At 31.6% G+C, this 16,595-nt stretch overlaps 3 protein-coding genes across 3 annotated transcripts; all 3 read left to right on the top strand.

Moving 5' to 3' along the window:
* LOC130800271 (glycine-rich cell wall structural protein-like) lies at positions 1-1,158 on the top strand. Its single transcript, XM_057663728.1, has one exon. It carries the CDS (start codon positions 1-3, stop codon positions 1,156-1,158), a length of 1,158 nt encoding a protein of 385 aa, XP_057519711.1.
* A 5,335-nt stretch (positions 1,159-6,493) lies between these two features.
* Positions 6,494-7,377, top strand: LOC130800272 (uncharacterized). The gene is made up of 2 exons (XM_057663729.1): positions 6,494-6,840; positions 6,960-7,377. The coding sequence occupies exons 1-2, from the start codon at positions 6,494-6,496 to the stop codon at positions 7,375-7,377; spliced, it is 765 nt and encodes a 254-aa protein (XP_057519712.1).
* A 4,383-nt stretch (positions 7,378-11,760) lies between these two features.
* On the top strand, positions 11,761-16,233 carry LOC130800081 (stachyose synthase). The gene is made up of 4 exons (XM_057663433.1): positions 11,761-13,632; positions 14,238-14,415; positions 14,651-15,018; positions 15,296-16,233. Exons 1-4 carry the CDS (start codon positions 12,163-12,165, stop codon positions 15,860-15,862), a joined length of 2,583 nt encoding a protein of 860 aa, XP_057519416.1. The 5' UTR covers positions 11,761-12,162; the 3' UTR covers positions 15,863-16,233.
* The last annotated feature ends 362 nt before the right edge of the window (positions 16,234-16,595 follow it).

Raw genomic sequence — 16,595 nt, forward strand, 5'->3', positions numbered from 1 at the left:
ATGGGGAGGTTTTGGAAAGCTTTAGGGATGTCTGTTCTAGTGTTGACACTTGGGGTTTTCTTTGTAGGGTTAGTGGAAGGAAGGAGATTGGAAGAAACAACCAATGTGGGTAAGGAGGGTTGTGAAGAAGGTGGTTATGGTGGAGGTGTTGGTAAAGGTGGTGGATATGGAGGTGGAATTGGTCATGGTGGTGGTTATGGAGGTGGAGTAGGAGGAGGTCATGGAGGTGGTATAGGAGGAGGACATGGAGGTGGCGTCGAAGGTGGTCATGGTGGTGGTATTGGAGTAGGGCATGGAGGTGGTTATGGCAGCGGTGCTGGTGGAGGCTATGGAAGTGGACATGAAGGTGGTGGTATAGGAGGTGGTTACAAAGGAGGTCATGAAGGTGGTGTAGGAGGAGGCATTGGTGGTGGCTATGGAGGAGGTGGTGCAGGAGGTGGCACTGGGGGTGGCTATGGAGGAGGTCATGGAGTAGGAGGAGGTGTTGGTGGTGGTTATGGAGGTGGCCATAAAGGTGGTGTTGGTGGTGGTTATGGAGGTGGCCATCAAGGTGGTGTAGGTGGTGGATATGGAGGAGGTATAGGAGGTGGCCATGGAGGTGGAGTTGGTGGTGGATATGGAGGAGGTATAGGAGGTGGCCATGAAGGTGGTGGATACAAAGGTGGTGTCGGTGGTGGTTATGGAGGAGGAAAAGGTGGGGGTGTTGGCGGTGGAGTAGGTGGAGGGGCCGGTGGTGGCTATGAAGGAGGACATGGAAGTGGAGTTGGTGGGGGCTATGGAGGTGGAATTGGAGGAGGTCATGGAAGTGGAGCTGGAGGCGGAGTTGGTGGCGGATATGGTCACGAAGGTGGTGCTAGTGGGGGATATGGAGGTGGCATTGGAGGAGGGCACGGAAGTGGAGTTGGTGGTGGATATGGCCCCGGAGGTGGTGCAGGCGGAGGGGGCGGTGGATATGGCCACGGAGGTGGTGTAGGTGGAGGCATTGGTGGCGGTTATGGAAGTGGCCATGAAGGAGGATATGGTGGTGGTTATGGAAGTGGCCATGAAAGAGGATATGGTGGTGGTTATGAAGGCGGTGTTGGTAGTGGTACAGGTGGTAGCTATGGAGGTGGTGCAGGTGAAGGACAAGGAGGAGGACATGGAGGTGGTGGTTACTAAGAGAGAGATTATTAGTCATGGAAATTGGAAATCAAGAAGTGGATCAGTACCAAATCACCATCCTTTTAAAGCTCAAATCAATAATATAGTAGTTGTTAGTTAGGCATTCTAAAAGCCTTGCATGGATGTGTGCACGTGCACATGCACATGCATTCATTTTATAGTATCCCCTGCTTATGATTATGAGCTTTTAGGTAAGAAAATAACTTGTATTGTACCTTATGATGTATGTTTGTTTTTGTAATGTTACGACATGTTGAGCATTTGGAATATATTATTATATTTAGGGCTAATTCTGAGTTTATAAGGGTTAGAAGTGAAAGATAAATTATAGGCCTTAATGATTATTTCCTTCATTTCACATTATTTGCTCTTCATGCTGTCAATTCTCCACATAAAATATCATTATCTTATGTAACTTAAACATAACGAAAGAAGTATATAAAGCAAATATTAGAAATTTATTTCAATAATACCGAAAAATAAAATAATGTACGTAGAACTACAAAAGACAACTCATTGACTGGGTGACAAAAATAATACAACTAAAAAATTTTATTATTGTAAATATTTGATATTACATCTCTAAATAAACATATAAATAATGCATTACATAAAAAAAAAAACCAATAGAGAAAATTTCTTAAATTGTTAATAACTTATTACGTATAGTCACTGTCTATAAATTTAAAAACTTCTTAAAGTAATATGAAAAAGATTGAATATTTGAATTATAAAAAAAAAATTAATATTAATAATAAAAAATTCTCAATTTGTTAATAACTTATCACTGACTGGAAAGCAGTATGATAGACCGTCCGATCATGTCACTCAAATACATGTTGGTTAGTCGGTAGGAGTAAGAAATTTTTTATTATAATTTTATTTTTTTATCTGTATAAAACAGCTAAAATATCATGCTTAGCACTTTCGAATACCCGGAAATGATTTCTACATAAATTTATGCTCATTACTTTCGAATATCCAAAATTGATTTAAATGTTATCAACTAAAATATACAATATTGGATATCAAAAATTATTTCAGATAATCAGATTTCAGTTTGAAATCTAATACTTATGTATTGGTAGTTATTTATATTTTCAAGTCGGATATCCATTCCCAACTGGATTTTTAATCAATTATATATCCTAAAATTAAAATTGAATATCAAATCGAATTATTAGATTTTTAGATAATCAAATAATTGTGTCCGACCCTAGGGCGGCTACCAGTGGAGGTGGAAGAAGGGTAGAAATATTTTTATTTTTATTTTCAAATTTTTTAAAAAATAATATTATAGCGAATCTTTAAAAACTTAAAATGTTTGAAAACAAACCAAATAAAATTTTTCGTTTTCTTTTCTCTTATATTACCTGGATTAAATTGTTTTGGCTAGAATTTCATCTAGTAGTAAAATTTCATAATACAAAAATAATCATATGAGACGATCTTACTTTAAAGTAGATTTGATATATGAGTTAAATAGTCTAATTAATACAAAATATGAGAATATAAATTCTTTATTTTAAAGTTGTTTCATTAAGAGAGTGTTTGTCACTAGAGTAGTTGTTCATAAATTTTTTAAGTATAATACATAAATACTTATACCAAAAACACGAAATTAAAGGTTCAAAAAATAAAAACTACTTTTATGTGAGACCATGTCAAAATAAGACGTTACAAAATAACGAATTAATGATTTTCTTTTTAATATAAATTTATATTAACTGAACTATTTAGTTCATATATATAACACGTTTCATATTGAGATGCCAAGATGGTTTTAAAAAAGTCAAAATTCTTTATTAAAACTGTTTTATATTTAACATTAAGGACAACAATCTCTTTTGTACGAGATCGTCTCACCATGAGACGGGTCTGTATAATTAACTCATTACTTTAATTAATTACTTTAAGATCATAAGTGATCTTTTTAAGATTATAAGTAATCACTCTAAAACTATAAAAAGTAATTTTTTAAAATTACAAGTAATCACTTTAACATTATAAGTGATCACTCTAAGACAAAAAATATATATTGGGCCAGTCTAATAAAAATGGTCTCACCGTAAGACCGTTTCAATATATATTGGGCCAGTCTAATAGAATTGGTCTCACCGTAAGACCGTTTCATTTAAGAATTAGGGTAAGTAAAAATGCAAAAACATGAAGAAACGAAACATACTTAACGGCCCAACAGAATGTTCAAGAGAAATCTACAATATTCGCAACTAATTCTGTCATAACCACAATGAGTTGAGTGATCTGATGACCAAACAACCCACTATCCAAATCTTGTTTACTTATTAGTTATTATGTCTGAGTTTCGCTTGAATTGAGTGTAGATATTTAAGGGGTAAATAAAAATCAAAGTAAGAAAACAAAGTTAAATAGATAGAAAATTATGAATTTGATTGTTAGAGGTACAAGAATTGGTTAGAAGGTAATGAAAATGGATAAAACAACAATTATTTCCCTCATATTGAGGTATAAATCTACCCTAAGGGAGGGTGGGAGAATAATTTCTTCAAATTAGAAAAATCATTATCCTTTTTTATTCATTTTTTTTAGTTTAATCTCATTCTATATCTTTCACAAAAATTTTAATTACTTCATTTGTACCTCAAGTTAACTTTATTTCACTAATTTAATTTTTTTTACCTCTTAAAAATTTATACTCAATCCAAGTGAACCCAAAATCCTAATTAGTCACTTTGTTACTACTCACAAATCACGATAATTACTCTGATTATAGTTATTATGAACGGAATATACTAGGTAAAATAATAATAATCATTTTTTATCACCCAACCTACAATATACTCAAAAATATAGTTCACGTAGTTATGTACCTATTTTTATTTATCACGTATACTATTAAGAGTTAATTGAAATCAATTTTTCTATTTTCAAAATGCTAAAATTTCATATATTCAATCTGTAAACCCTACTTAAATGAACCACTTATATTGATAAATGATTCTTTAAGTTTGATTAATACAAATAATTTACTCGTTGTTAAGGGGTGACGCATTGTAACTCGAGCAGCCACTTACACGGTTACATCCCTAAAATTTCATTAATGATTTTTATTTTAAATTATTTTTTTATCTGTTTTCAATACAATCATAATTACTTTATATCTCTTAAATATATTAATATATTTTTTATTTTTAAAGATTTTATTTTTCCTAATATATATGTGTAAATCACATACAAATAATTAAAGATAATAAATTGAAAGGAACAAAAGAGCATTCCATTAATTCCTGACGACAAACAAGAAGAAAAAAAAAATTCAAAAAAGATAGGAAAACAGTGGCTCTTTTATTTGCTCATTATTAAAGTAGTATAACAAAGTCAACATGCAGGAAATGTCTGGAATGTTTGAGTTTAAGCGTATGAAAGTATTGTTAATCCAATGTATTTCGCTCATAGTTACTATGATTAGGATTTAGTTACTATGGTTAGGATTTAGAGAGGGAAGGACGTTGACAACTCATACTCATAAAGAAGAGCGCGATCAAAAGAGTCTCCCAACTCGAAAAAGATTAAGAGAAGTTTTTGCAATAGGAAAGATAAAAAATACATATAGATAAAATAAATAAGTAAAAGCAATTAAAAAATAAAATTAAAATAAAAATAATTTTACTATATTATATGTATTGTTGATTTATTTATTTTGAGTAGCGGCTAAAAAAAGTGCTTGAAATAGATATGTAGATACTATGATGAAGAAATACTTATTTTGTGGGTTAATTGACTACGTGTTTCTTTTTTTTTTTTTATAAAAAAAAGGTATAGAAATGATCTGTTTACTATCTTTTTTCGAACTCTAACTTTATACAGAAATATTAAATTGATGACTATAACTACGTGATAAAGAAAATATAAGACCAGACAAAAAAATGTATCAAATTAAGAGGAACTAGTGCCTTATAAATTCCATACCCTAATATCTTTTTCCCTCAAGTGGGGAGAGGCTTCATCTTTTAGATGACTTGGAAAAATATTGTTACTATAACCAGATAATCTAATTTTCAAAGAAATATCATATGTTTTATAGCTTAACTAGATAGATTCCCATGCCAAGTACGATTTATAAATTATTTAAATAAAAAATTAGTAATCCTATATGTGTAATTAAGTTATTCTATGACTCTTAACTTCTTTAGTATATTGAAACTATAAATTAGTTTGTTTCGAAAACTGTAAAAGTATTACTATTAGATTGAGATACATATTATTAATATATTACTCCATCTCTTCTTTTAAGTCCTTTCACTTTGGGTTTTCACAAATATTAAGAAAGATAGAAACTTTGGTTGTAGTGAGTATTATTTTAATTAAATAGTAGTGTGAAGTAATAATTGTATTGAAAGTATGAGAGAGAAAATAATTATAAATAAAAGTAAAACAAAAAAGAAATTGATTTTATTAAATTAATTAAAAATGAAAAAGAACTTTAAAATGGAGGTAAATTAACCAACTTTCCAAATTGGGAAAGTTTGGAGCTCTACAATTAAAAAAAAGGAGGGAACTTAATCCCTCCATACAAAAACCAGAAAATCAGAAATTACATACAAAAATCAGCATTGGCCAAATTAAACTAACATGGATCAGCAACTACATGTACTCTAATAAGAAATTACATCAAACAATCTGGAAAAATGACCTTACGAATTCCAATTTAGCCTATATAAAGGCTGCTGTTCACTAATTATCTTCAATTATCTTAATCAAAGTAACCTAGCAAAACAAATTTCAGTTTGTTCACCTCCTAACAGTACCTCAAAACATATTTAAGAAGCTTCAAAGATCAGTAGCTTCAAAAATCAAAAACAGATTAGTAAAACAGCCCACAAAGCCTTCACTTATCTTCATCAACGTAACCCAGGAAAACAAATTTCAGTTTGTTCACAGTTTCTAAAAACCAAAATCAGCAACAAAGCTTTTCTTAACAGTCCACAAATTCTTCAAATATCTTCCAAAACAGTAGCCAAACAGTTTGTGAAAATGATCATCGCATCATTAGCCTTCAATAGCTTCAGGAAGTGAAGATGAGCAACAGGGGGCTTGGTACTTTGGATCGAATTCATACGCTCCGGAGTCCAATTCTGAATCAGAAGAAGAGCCACAAAATATGGAAGAAATAGAACCACAACAACAAAATCAGCCTAAGCCAAGACTCAACAATGATTTAAGGCAACTTATTTTCCAAGAGATGTTGTCACTAAAAGTTAGTGACTCACTTCCTCATGGTACATTCAAACGCATAGCTCAAAAATACGGCTACACACAGAGAACCATCTGAGATTAATGGAAACGAGCAATGCAAACCAAGGAAGCAAACAAACCATACATTGTGGAATCCAAGTACAAAAATTATGGAAGAAAAAGAGTGGTCGTACCACCAAACTTACTTGAGTCTAGACCCATTGGCGAATGCACTTGCATTAGAGATGCTGCAACATGTTTAGATTTGGCACCGTCAACGGTGTGGAGGTTGATAAAAAGAGGCGAGATAAAGGCTCATTCAAATCCACTACACCCGGCTTTAACCGATGCCAACCAAATAAGGAGGGTGGAGTGGATTTTGAGCCTTATCCAAGAACACACCATTCAAAGACACCCGATTTACAAAGTAATGTACGATTATATTCACATTGACGAGAAGTGGTTTTATTTAACCAAGAAAACGCAAAGAGTTTATTTAGCACACAAAGAAAAGGTCCTATATAAGGCAGCAAAGTCTCAAAGTTCATACCTAAGGCCATGTTCTTAGGGGCCGTTGCTAGGCCTAGATGGAATCATATGGGCAAATGTACGTTTGATGGGAAAATTGGAATTTTCACTTTCATCAATAGGGTGGCAGCACAAAGAGACTCAAAGAATCGACCAAGGGGTTCAATAGAAATTAAACCAACCGAATCAGTTAATCAAGAAGTTTATAGGAGTATGCTCATACAACAATTGATTCCGACTATACTAAGAAAATGGCCAAGTGAAGGACCTTCTATTATTTTTATTCAACAAGATAATGCAAGGGTTCATATCACAAACGATGATCCAATATGGCAACAACACAATAGGCAAGGGGGTTTAACTTTCATTCTTACTCAACAACCTCCTAATAGTCCGGATTGTAATATTCTAGACTTGAGTTTCTTTAGGAGCATACAATCACTTGTGCATAAAAAGATGCCCAAAACATGACAGAATTAATCACAGCGGTTGAGGATGCATTCGGAGAGTTACATTCAAAAACCTTAACTAATGTGTGGATTTCATTACAACACCATTTAAATGAGATTCTAAAAGTTGAGGGGTTTAATGACTACATACAACCACTCTTTGGAAAGAAGGTCGAAGAAGACAATGGCAGGTTAAGGATTCAAGTGAGAATCCTAACACAATTGGTTAGAGAAGCTGTAGCTTTTCTTAATCCAAACAGGGATCAGCAACAAACACAAGCATTAATAGAAAATGAGGATGCTACACAAACAACAGAGATCATTCAAGAAGCTTATGATCAGGCAATTGAAGAAACTCAAGGATGACAAACATCAAAGCCCCTCAGTTTATTTTGTTCAAATCATCATTAAAATTGTAACTTTAAAAACTTAGGAGCAACAATTTGTCAATCACAACCCATATTAATGATTATTGTGCATGTTTTGGATTAGTCATTTATTATTTTACATAATTTCAGAAAAAAAACCCCCTGATTCTTCATAGAGGTTATGAAACCTCTCAGATTATAATTGTTCATTAACAAATGAAGTAACTGAACATGCTAAAAAATCAAGTGACGAGTTTTGGTTTACCAAATGTTACTCAACAAAGTAATTAAAGTAATTTTTTCAGAATTTAGAGGTTCAACAAATTGACATCACAGGGGCTTGTACACATGAAACCAGCAGCAAATATCAACCCTTAAATCAGATCGGAAAAAAATCAACAATATACAGCAAACAGCAACATAATACCAATAGTAAGAACCAAAAAAACCCCAAAATATAAACCTAAACATAAATCAGAAGAAAATAAACATAAGAACACAATATCAACAAAATTTCATCAAACATAAATTAAAGATCATCATAATCCAGCAGCAAACAACAACACATAAAACCATCTCCAATATGTCAAATTTAAGTACAAAAAAAAAAAACAAACGAAAAATCAGAATAACCTTACAATCATCAGACACGTTTTTTGGGGTGCAATTTTGCCCTAGAAGCAATAACATCTTCAGGAGTGTCAGGGACAACCAATTGATTTGATCTTCTTTCACATTATTTGGAGTTAATGGATTTAATTCAGATGGGGAGTCACACATCCATTCAACAATTATTGGTGTTGGTTCCTTTTCAACAGAAGGAGAAGTTGGTGGAGATTCATGAAACAAAGATATGGCATCATCTTCAAGAAACTTGTGATATGCCTCAAGCTCTTGTTTTGACCACTTCAAAATTTCATTTGAGTAAGAATGAGAACGACCATGGAGGGAACAAGAACACAACTCACCATAATCGCATAAACCATCATAAAGATATGAAGGAATTGTAGAGTCAATCTTAGATTCGTTGCTTTCCATTGCAAAGACTTAAAGGTTCAAGAAGAAGATAATGGTGGATTCCAGAACAGGGGGCATGCCATTTCAAAACTTTGCCAAAACAAACAAAACGAATCTCAAAATGATGAGAATAAACCGATCTACATTTTAATGCAGTTAAAATGCACTATAAATGAAGAACAAACAGGGGGAAAAGGCCACTTGAAGCCATGAAAATGGTTTTCAAGAAGAGAGAGAGAAATGACCGTTCAAAAGGAGGAGGAAGAGTAAGAAACTAGTAGGGGTAATATTGAAAACCCAACGCCCAAGACAATTAAAGAATCAGAAAGATTATTCCGGGTACAAAAAAAGAAAAGGGGGGTTTTAAGGGGTAAAAGTGGAATAAAAACTTTCTAAAAATAGAAAATATTTTAAAGTGGAAGAACTAATGAAACTACCCGTTCCCTCCATGGTCTATAGTAAGGTGAATGAAAGAACTTAAAAGAACGGAGGGAGTACTATATAAAACATAATCATAAAATTATGCACTAAATAATAAGATTATAAGTACTTACATAAAATAATAGAAAATTTCTACACATAAAAAATAATATAAAAATAATGTAAATGTTAAATGTTTTTGAAAAACCTTATAATAAGTTTTAAGCCTAAAGAATATATTTTTTTACTATAATAATTAACATATAACTTAATCTAAGTATTTATGTATTATAAACTTGTCAAATATAGGAGATAAAATTATCATTTGAAATTTTACCGATATCTTTTCCTAATTATTAATTATTATTTACTTAAATAATTAATGTGTAATCTATTTAACTTTTGCAGTTTTTTTAATATAGTTATGTAAGTAATATACAAGATTATCTATGAAAAACTTTCAAAATTATTTTCTTTTCTTAATTTATTACAAATTTTTTTTAATGAAAATTAATAATTTACATAAATAATTAATATGTTATTCGTTAATTATCCATTGTAATTAAAAGATATTACATATTTTAGATGATTGTATATGGTAAAAAAATTAGTAAATAAGGTAAAGTTTTAAAATCTTTTGTAACAAATCAATTAAATAAATCTAATCAAAAAGATATTACTTGATATGCTAAAAAATATTTTCCTAATAAGAAATTGAAAAGAGCGAAAATTTTTTAATTGTAAAGTCGACATGTGTCTTAATCGTTTCTTCATTAGTATATTGTATAATAAATAGATAGGGTAAATTATTGTAATAAATACAATCCATATTATTTTTGTTATATAATTTATTTGTAATACTTCTATATAACAATTTAATCTAAATTTTATTCTCATTATAATAGAAGAATAAGATTGTAATTCATAAAAAACTGAAAGACTAGAAAATAAGATTGTGTAAATATAATAATAGAGGTAAAAAAAATTATGTCATTTATTTATGTTTATATAACTTACGTTCATTTAATAAATTACATGCATGCTCATATTAAGATTAATCTAGCTACATAATATATATTTTTATTAAAACATTTTTTAAAATTATGATAAATTATTTATTTAATGTAATTTATGTTTGTTTGGTTATTTACTTCCACTTTGGACCTACATTAATGGGGATAATTAGATGAAGTACTTGGACAAAGTATATGATGAGGGACGAAGAGTATTTTGAATTTGTCTCACATTATAAAGAAGACAAATGTTTTCTGACCAATTCGTCTTATAATTTTCTTTACTCGCGGATTTGTGTTTTTTTATTTTGTATGCTCATTTGACTCTCATTAATCCATTATTTTTTCTATTTTTTATTACTTATAAATTTTCATTATATTTTTATTACATAAAAGTATGGAAAAATGAGGGTGAGTGTGTGAGCTAAGCTACGTTAAATAATGGACGAATGATGAATTAATGTATTATGGTTACGTAATAAAGAAGTGCATACGTGTCACTTAATCTTGCTGTTTGCTAAGAACATTCTAGTACTAGTATACTTCCACACTATATTAACCTAATTCCAAAGGTAGTAACAGTATTCTCATTTATAAGCTTTGTTTGTGTTCATATCAATACCTACCCATAATTTTAATTTAAACAAAATAATTTTATTCATAAGGTAATAATAAAAATAATTTTAATGATTTAATATTAACACTTTTCTCATTAATAAATGGTTGATACAATTGATGAAGTTGAATAATAGTGCAAAATTGCAAATAGTTAGAATGAAATTAGCAATAAATAATCTAAACAAACAACAAACAAATCTACAAAGCTCACCAAATTGAGTACGTAATCACTTAGATTAGTGTTTATGTTTAAAGAACGAGAGCTTATTATTTATTTGTTAAATAGATCCATGTTTTAAGAGTCAGAACAATATTTTAATCACCGTTATTAAAAAATAAAATTAAACTAAAAAATTTATTGTATATAAAATACTCCATAACTATTGACAAAAGGAGACATTCTTGAATCTTGATTATATTTATTATTTTCGTCTCTTTAAATTGCTACACAATACTCTCTTTTATTAAATTTGTCTTATAGGTACTCGATGTAGAAAATAAAAAAATGAAATAGAAATAAATATTGTGGAATATTAAGAGAAATGTATGGATGTGATGAAAAGAAAGTTAAATGTATCGATGAAAATAATATAAGTCATTATCAAAATTAAAAACGCCGCAAATTTCATCAGACGAATTAAAAAGAAAAAAATGACAAAATTTCATAGCTAGAGGTTCTATGTTAATAATAATCATCATCTCAATAAGTCTCGCCCAAAAAAGAATCTAGAGGGGAGGAAAAAAAAATATACCAATACCGTTATCAAAAAAGTTAGTGAATATCTTAATAAGCACTCACTTTAATAATTAATTAATTACAAATAAATCATAAATGCCATGTAATTATGTGATGATGATGATCCATGTCCCATGATGATGCCATGATATGTTCCAGTATCTCCTACCACCTACTAGGTAGCCAACGCACATCCATAAAAAGAAGCCATTAAAATAATACTCCTACCAATGTTCACTTACTCATCTAGAAAAACCTTTCTCTTTTCAACTTTGAATCTTACTTCTCCAATAAGTTTATTTTGACAAATGGGTCCCACTTCATCTTCTACATCTCTATTTATACATTCCTATGGCTTCCTCTCATCTTACAACGCAAAATTTCATCACATAAATTATTAATTAACACATTCCTCCTTAATTCCCTTCTTAATAGTTCAAATTGTTATAAAATCATTAATCATTTTTTTGAAAAATAACCCATTTTCATTCATAATTTCTTGTTTAATTGTATATATAGCACACACAAATTCATTTCAGACACTAATTTATTCTTTGCACTAAAAAAAATTGTGTCTTTATTGTTTATGATATAATCCCCTCTGTTTTTTTTTTCTCTGGTTTTTCTGTTTTTCAATGGCTCCTCCAAATGACCCAGTTATTCCAATTAGCTTAATCAAATCCAAATCATTAAACCCATATTTTGATCTATCAGAAGATGGGAAATTTACTGTTAAAGGTGTAACTTTACTGTCTGAAATCCCAAATAATGTCTCTTTTACTGATTTTTCCTCCATTTGTAAATACTCTGATTCTGATGCTCCATTTCCTATCCTTCAAAGGGTACAATCCACCTCTCATCGAGGCGGGTTCTTCGGGTTTCAAGTCGAAGAACCCGCCCATAGAGTAATGAACTCTTTAGGAAGATTCCATGACAGGAATTTCCTAAGCATTTTTAGGTTCAAAACATGGTGGTCTACTCAATGCGTAGGAAAATGTGGGTCTGATTTACAAATGGAAACTCAATGGGTTTTATTTGATGTCCCTGAAATTAGGTCATATGTACTTATTGTGCCCTTAATTGAGGGTAGTTTTAGGGCTGCCCTTAACCCTGGGGATGATGGGCATGTCATGATTTGTGCTGAAAGTGGTTCTAGTAATGTTAAAGAATCAATTTTTAAGGCTATAGCTTATGTTCATGTATGTGATAACCCTTATAATATAATGAAAGAGGCATTTAGTGCTTTAAGGGTATACCTTAACACATTTAGTCTCTTAGAAGAGAAGGGTACCCCTACAATTATGGATAGATTTGGTTGGTGTACTTGGGATGCATTTTATTTATCAGTTGAACCTAAGGGTATTTTTCATGGGGTAGATGAGTTTTCAAAAGGGGGTTTGCCAATTAGGTTTTTGATTATTGATGATGGGTGGCAAAGTATTAATTGTGATGATGATAACCCATATGAAGATAGAAAAGGTCTTGTTCTTGGTGGGGAGCAAATGACTGCTAGACTTCATAGATTTAATGAAGGAGAAAAGTTTAGAAATTACAAAGGTGGGTCGTTGTTAGGGCCTAATTCCCCCCCGTACAACCCTATGAAACCGAAATTGATCATCTCGAAAGCTATCGAGATCGAGCATGCTGAGAAAGATCGAGCGAGGGTGGCTCAATCGGGTGTTACACCCGATCTGTCCACCCTCGATGAGAAGATTAAAGTTCTTAAGCAAGAACTAGATGGGTTGTTAGAAGGAGAAAAGGGTAGTGAAAATGATCAAAATAGTGAAGTAAAGGAATGTGGAATGAAAGCTTTTACCAAGGATCTTAAGAGTAAGTTTAAGGGTTTAGATGATATTTGGGTATGGCATGCTCTATGTGGTGCTTGGGGGGGTGTTAGGCCTAAAACAACACATTTTAATGTAAGTGTAATACCTTGTAAATTGTCACCTGGTTTAGCAGGAACAATGGATGATCTTGCAGTGGATAAAATTGTTGAAGGTGGAATTGGACTTGTTCATCCTGATCAAGCTGCTGAATTTTATGATTTTATGCATTCTTACCTTTCTAGTGTTGGAATCACTGGTGTTAAGGTTGATGTCATTCATGTAAGTATTTGATTCATTACTCTTAAAACTGTTTTATATAATGTTTTCTTTTTAGTTTTGTCTTCTACGATAACATTTCATTACTCTAATGTCGTTTAGTGACTGACATGAATTGGGTTTCGGGTTTGATTTATACAACATTAAGTTGATGCTATGTTACTTAGACTCGGGTATTGATATCGGATATTGGTACGTGTGTCGGATACGTTTAAATATTTAATTTTACATCTTAAATGAAGTGTCTAAGTGCTATGCAAATTTTCGAGCATAAAGGATCAAATATGGGTACATGAAATAAAATGAAGAGTTCGAGTAATATAGGCTCTGACGGTTAAGCTTTACCTGATGGTTAGAATAGAATCTAAAATTAAGCTTGAGCTTATGGTTAGAAATGTTAGAAACTCAAATTATGGGTTTGAATTTGATCCACTCCATCTATGTGACATGTGTTGTATTTACACTTTTACCCCTCTAAAACTTTTGTATTAAAGGGTATGATGGAGTAAGGTTTTAATCATCAAATTAAACTCATAGTTGATGCATTATGTCTAACATAGGGATGTAAGTAAGAGTATTTATCTGATTTTGTTTGGCTAAAATTGCAGACACTTGAATATGTTTCAGAGCAATTTGGAGGAAGGGTAGAGTTAGCAAAGAAATATTACAATGGTTTATCAAAATCCTTAAGGAAGAACTTCAAAGGCACCAACCTTCTTTCTAGCATGGAGCAATGCAATGACTTCTTATTCCTTGGAACCAAACAAATATCCATGGGAAGAGTAGGTAAAAATGGACTTTTCCTTAAACTATTTTCCTTTACCAATAATTATATTATCAATAGAATATGTTATATATTCTAACACGCACCCTCACAAAAGAGCTATTTGGGTTAGAAGTGTAGATGCTGCATAAAACCCTCCTTATACCTAACATCAAACATTCCAATATAATTTTCTAATGTTGAGGCATATTTGCTTGTACTTATGATATTTCTAATGTTAAAAATGAATTAAAATAGGTGATGATTTTTGGTTCCAAGACCCAAATGGAGACCCAAATGGGGTGTTTTGGCTACAAGGAGTACATATGATCCATTGCTCATATAACAGTTTATGGATGGGTCAAGTTTTCCATCCTGATTGGGATATGTTCCAAAGTGATCATGTTTGTGCCAAGTTTCATGCTGGATCTCGAGCCATTTGTGGTGGACCAATCTATGTTAGTGACTCTCTTGGAGGCCATGACTTTGATCTTCTTAAGAAGCTAGTTTACCCTGATGGAACCATCCCTAAATGTCAGCATTTTGCACTCCCAACTAGGGATGTTCTCTTCGAGAATCCTCTCTTTGATCAAAAAACCATTCTTAAAATATGGAACTTCAACAAGGTATTGCACTTTTCTAAGGTTATTTTTAGAAACTTTTGGTGGAGTTTATTTGAAACTCATTACTATAAATATCAGGTGTTTATTCGAGTTATGAGGTTGATTTTTGTAGGTAATTTCGAAGAGAAAGAGTTTTGAAATACAATGACAAATCTCTTCTACTTTAAAGTTTTTTTGTCGTTTTTATATAACTGATAGCATTTTGCGACTTTTTCACATTTTCTTTTGTCTAATATCATAGACAATAACACTAACTATTGTTCAATCATGTGTTTTGAAGTATGGTGCTGTTCTTGGAGCATTTAATTGCCAAGGAGCAGGGTGGGATAGACAAGAAAGAAGGATTAAGGGCTACAAGGAATGTTACAAGACCATGGAAGGTCTAGTACATGTAAATGACATAGAGTGGGACCAAACATTACAAGGCATAGAGATGGGTTGTGCTGAGGAGTATGCTGTCTACATCAATCAAAAAGACTCACTTCTCTTAGTCACACCCAAATCCGACCCAATTCAAGTCAAGTTAAACCCTTCATCTTTCGAGCTTTTCACTTTTGTTCCAATCAAAAAATTAGGACGATTTGTTAGGTTCGCGTCAATTGGCTTAACCAACATGTTTAATAGCGGAGGAACGATCCGAGAACTCGAGTTTGAGGACTTGAGTGCTAAGATGAAGGTTAAAGGAGTTGGGAGTTTCCTAGCTTACTCAAATGAGGCACCAAAGAAGTGTATTGTTAATGGTGAGGAGGTGCAATTTGAGTGGTCTAATAAGAAGAACAAGTTGGTGTTTGATTTGCCTTGGATTGAAGAAAATGGTGGTGTTTCCCAAGTTATTGTTCAATTTTGATCATGGGATATTGGAGAGTTTGAAGTTACTAATGATTATTATAAATTGTTTTCATTGTTTTTAATTTTATGTAATTTGATTTTGATTGTATTTTAATTTGTATGGAGTGATTGATATTTTTCACAAAGGTGAACATTGATTTTTTTTAATAAGAGCTAGAGTGGAAAGTTTGTATCATATTTTTACTTACCTGTTCATTAAAAAAACCCTAATTTATATAGAGTTTTCTTCACGGAGCGGCATGGTCGTCGATTAGCAAGTGCAAACCAAGTGAGCTATCGTGTAGAATCATAAGTTTTTTTTTTAATTTTGAAACAGTGACTTTTTTGTATAGGGTTGATTTCAATTTAAAAATAATTTATATTTTTTGCTATTTAGTATGAGTTATTAATGGTTTTTTATAAAGTAGGTAAAGTATCAACAATAATAAATAAAAAGAATATTGTATTTTCTTTAAAAAAAAAGAACTATTGTATTATTTATCACATCTAAAATTTTTGAAAGCTTCTTAAATTTTTTGCTTTGGGTATTCGTGTAGCCAACTTTAGATGTAACTAAGGCTTAGACAAGATGTGGTGTTCAACTTATTGATTAGAGTAATTAATTTGTTAGAATAATAGCTAAAATTGTAATCCCTATCTTATATCCTCTAACAATCTAATCAACATAAATAAAGGATTACTTACACTTGATTGGTTTGTTGGGAGTTTTTCCACCCCTTGATTAAGGATAA

Source organism: Amaranthus tricolor, chromosome 14 (genome assembly GCF_026212465.1).
Source record: "Amaranthus tricolor cultivar Red isolate AtriRed21 chromosome 14, ASM2621246v1, whole genome shotgun sequence".
In the NCBI taxonomy this organism is placed as follows: domain Eukaryota; kingdom Viridiplantae; phylum Streptophyta; class Magnoliopsida; order Caryophyllales; family Amaranthaceae; genus Amaranthus; species Amaranthus tricolor.

What these genes read in the sequence shown, in the direction of transcription:
- LOC130800271 (XM_057663728.1), top strand. Translation starts at nt 1, where the DNA reads ATGGGGAGGTTTTGGAAAGCTTTAGGGATGTCTGTTCTAGTGTTGACA.
- LOC130800081 (XM_057663433.1), top strand. Translation starts at nt 12,163, where the DNA reads ATGGCTCCTCCAAATGACCCAGTTATTCCAATTAGCTTAATCAAATCC. An exon ending in AATATCCATGGGAAGAGTAG is followed by an intron (nt 14,416 to 14,650) that starts GTAAAAATGGAC and finishes GAATTAAAATAG; the next exon opens with GTGATGATTTTTGGTTCCAA. An exon ending in AAATATGGAACTTCAACAAG is followed by an intron (nt 15,019 to 15,295) that starts GTATTGCACTTT and finishes TGTGTTTTGAAG; the next exon opens with TATGGTGCTGTTCTTGGAGC.
- LOC130800272 (XM_057663729.1), top strand. Translation starts at nt 6,494, where the DNA reads ATGCAAACCAAGGAAGCAAACAAACCATACATTGTGGAATCCAAGTAC. An exon ending in ATTCACATTGACGAGAAGTG is followed by an intron (nt 6,841 to 6,959) that starts GTTTTATTTAAC and finishes GGCCGTTGCTAG; the next exon opens with GCCTAGATGGAATCATATGG.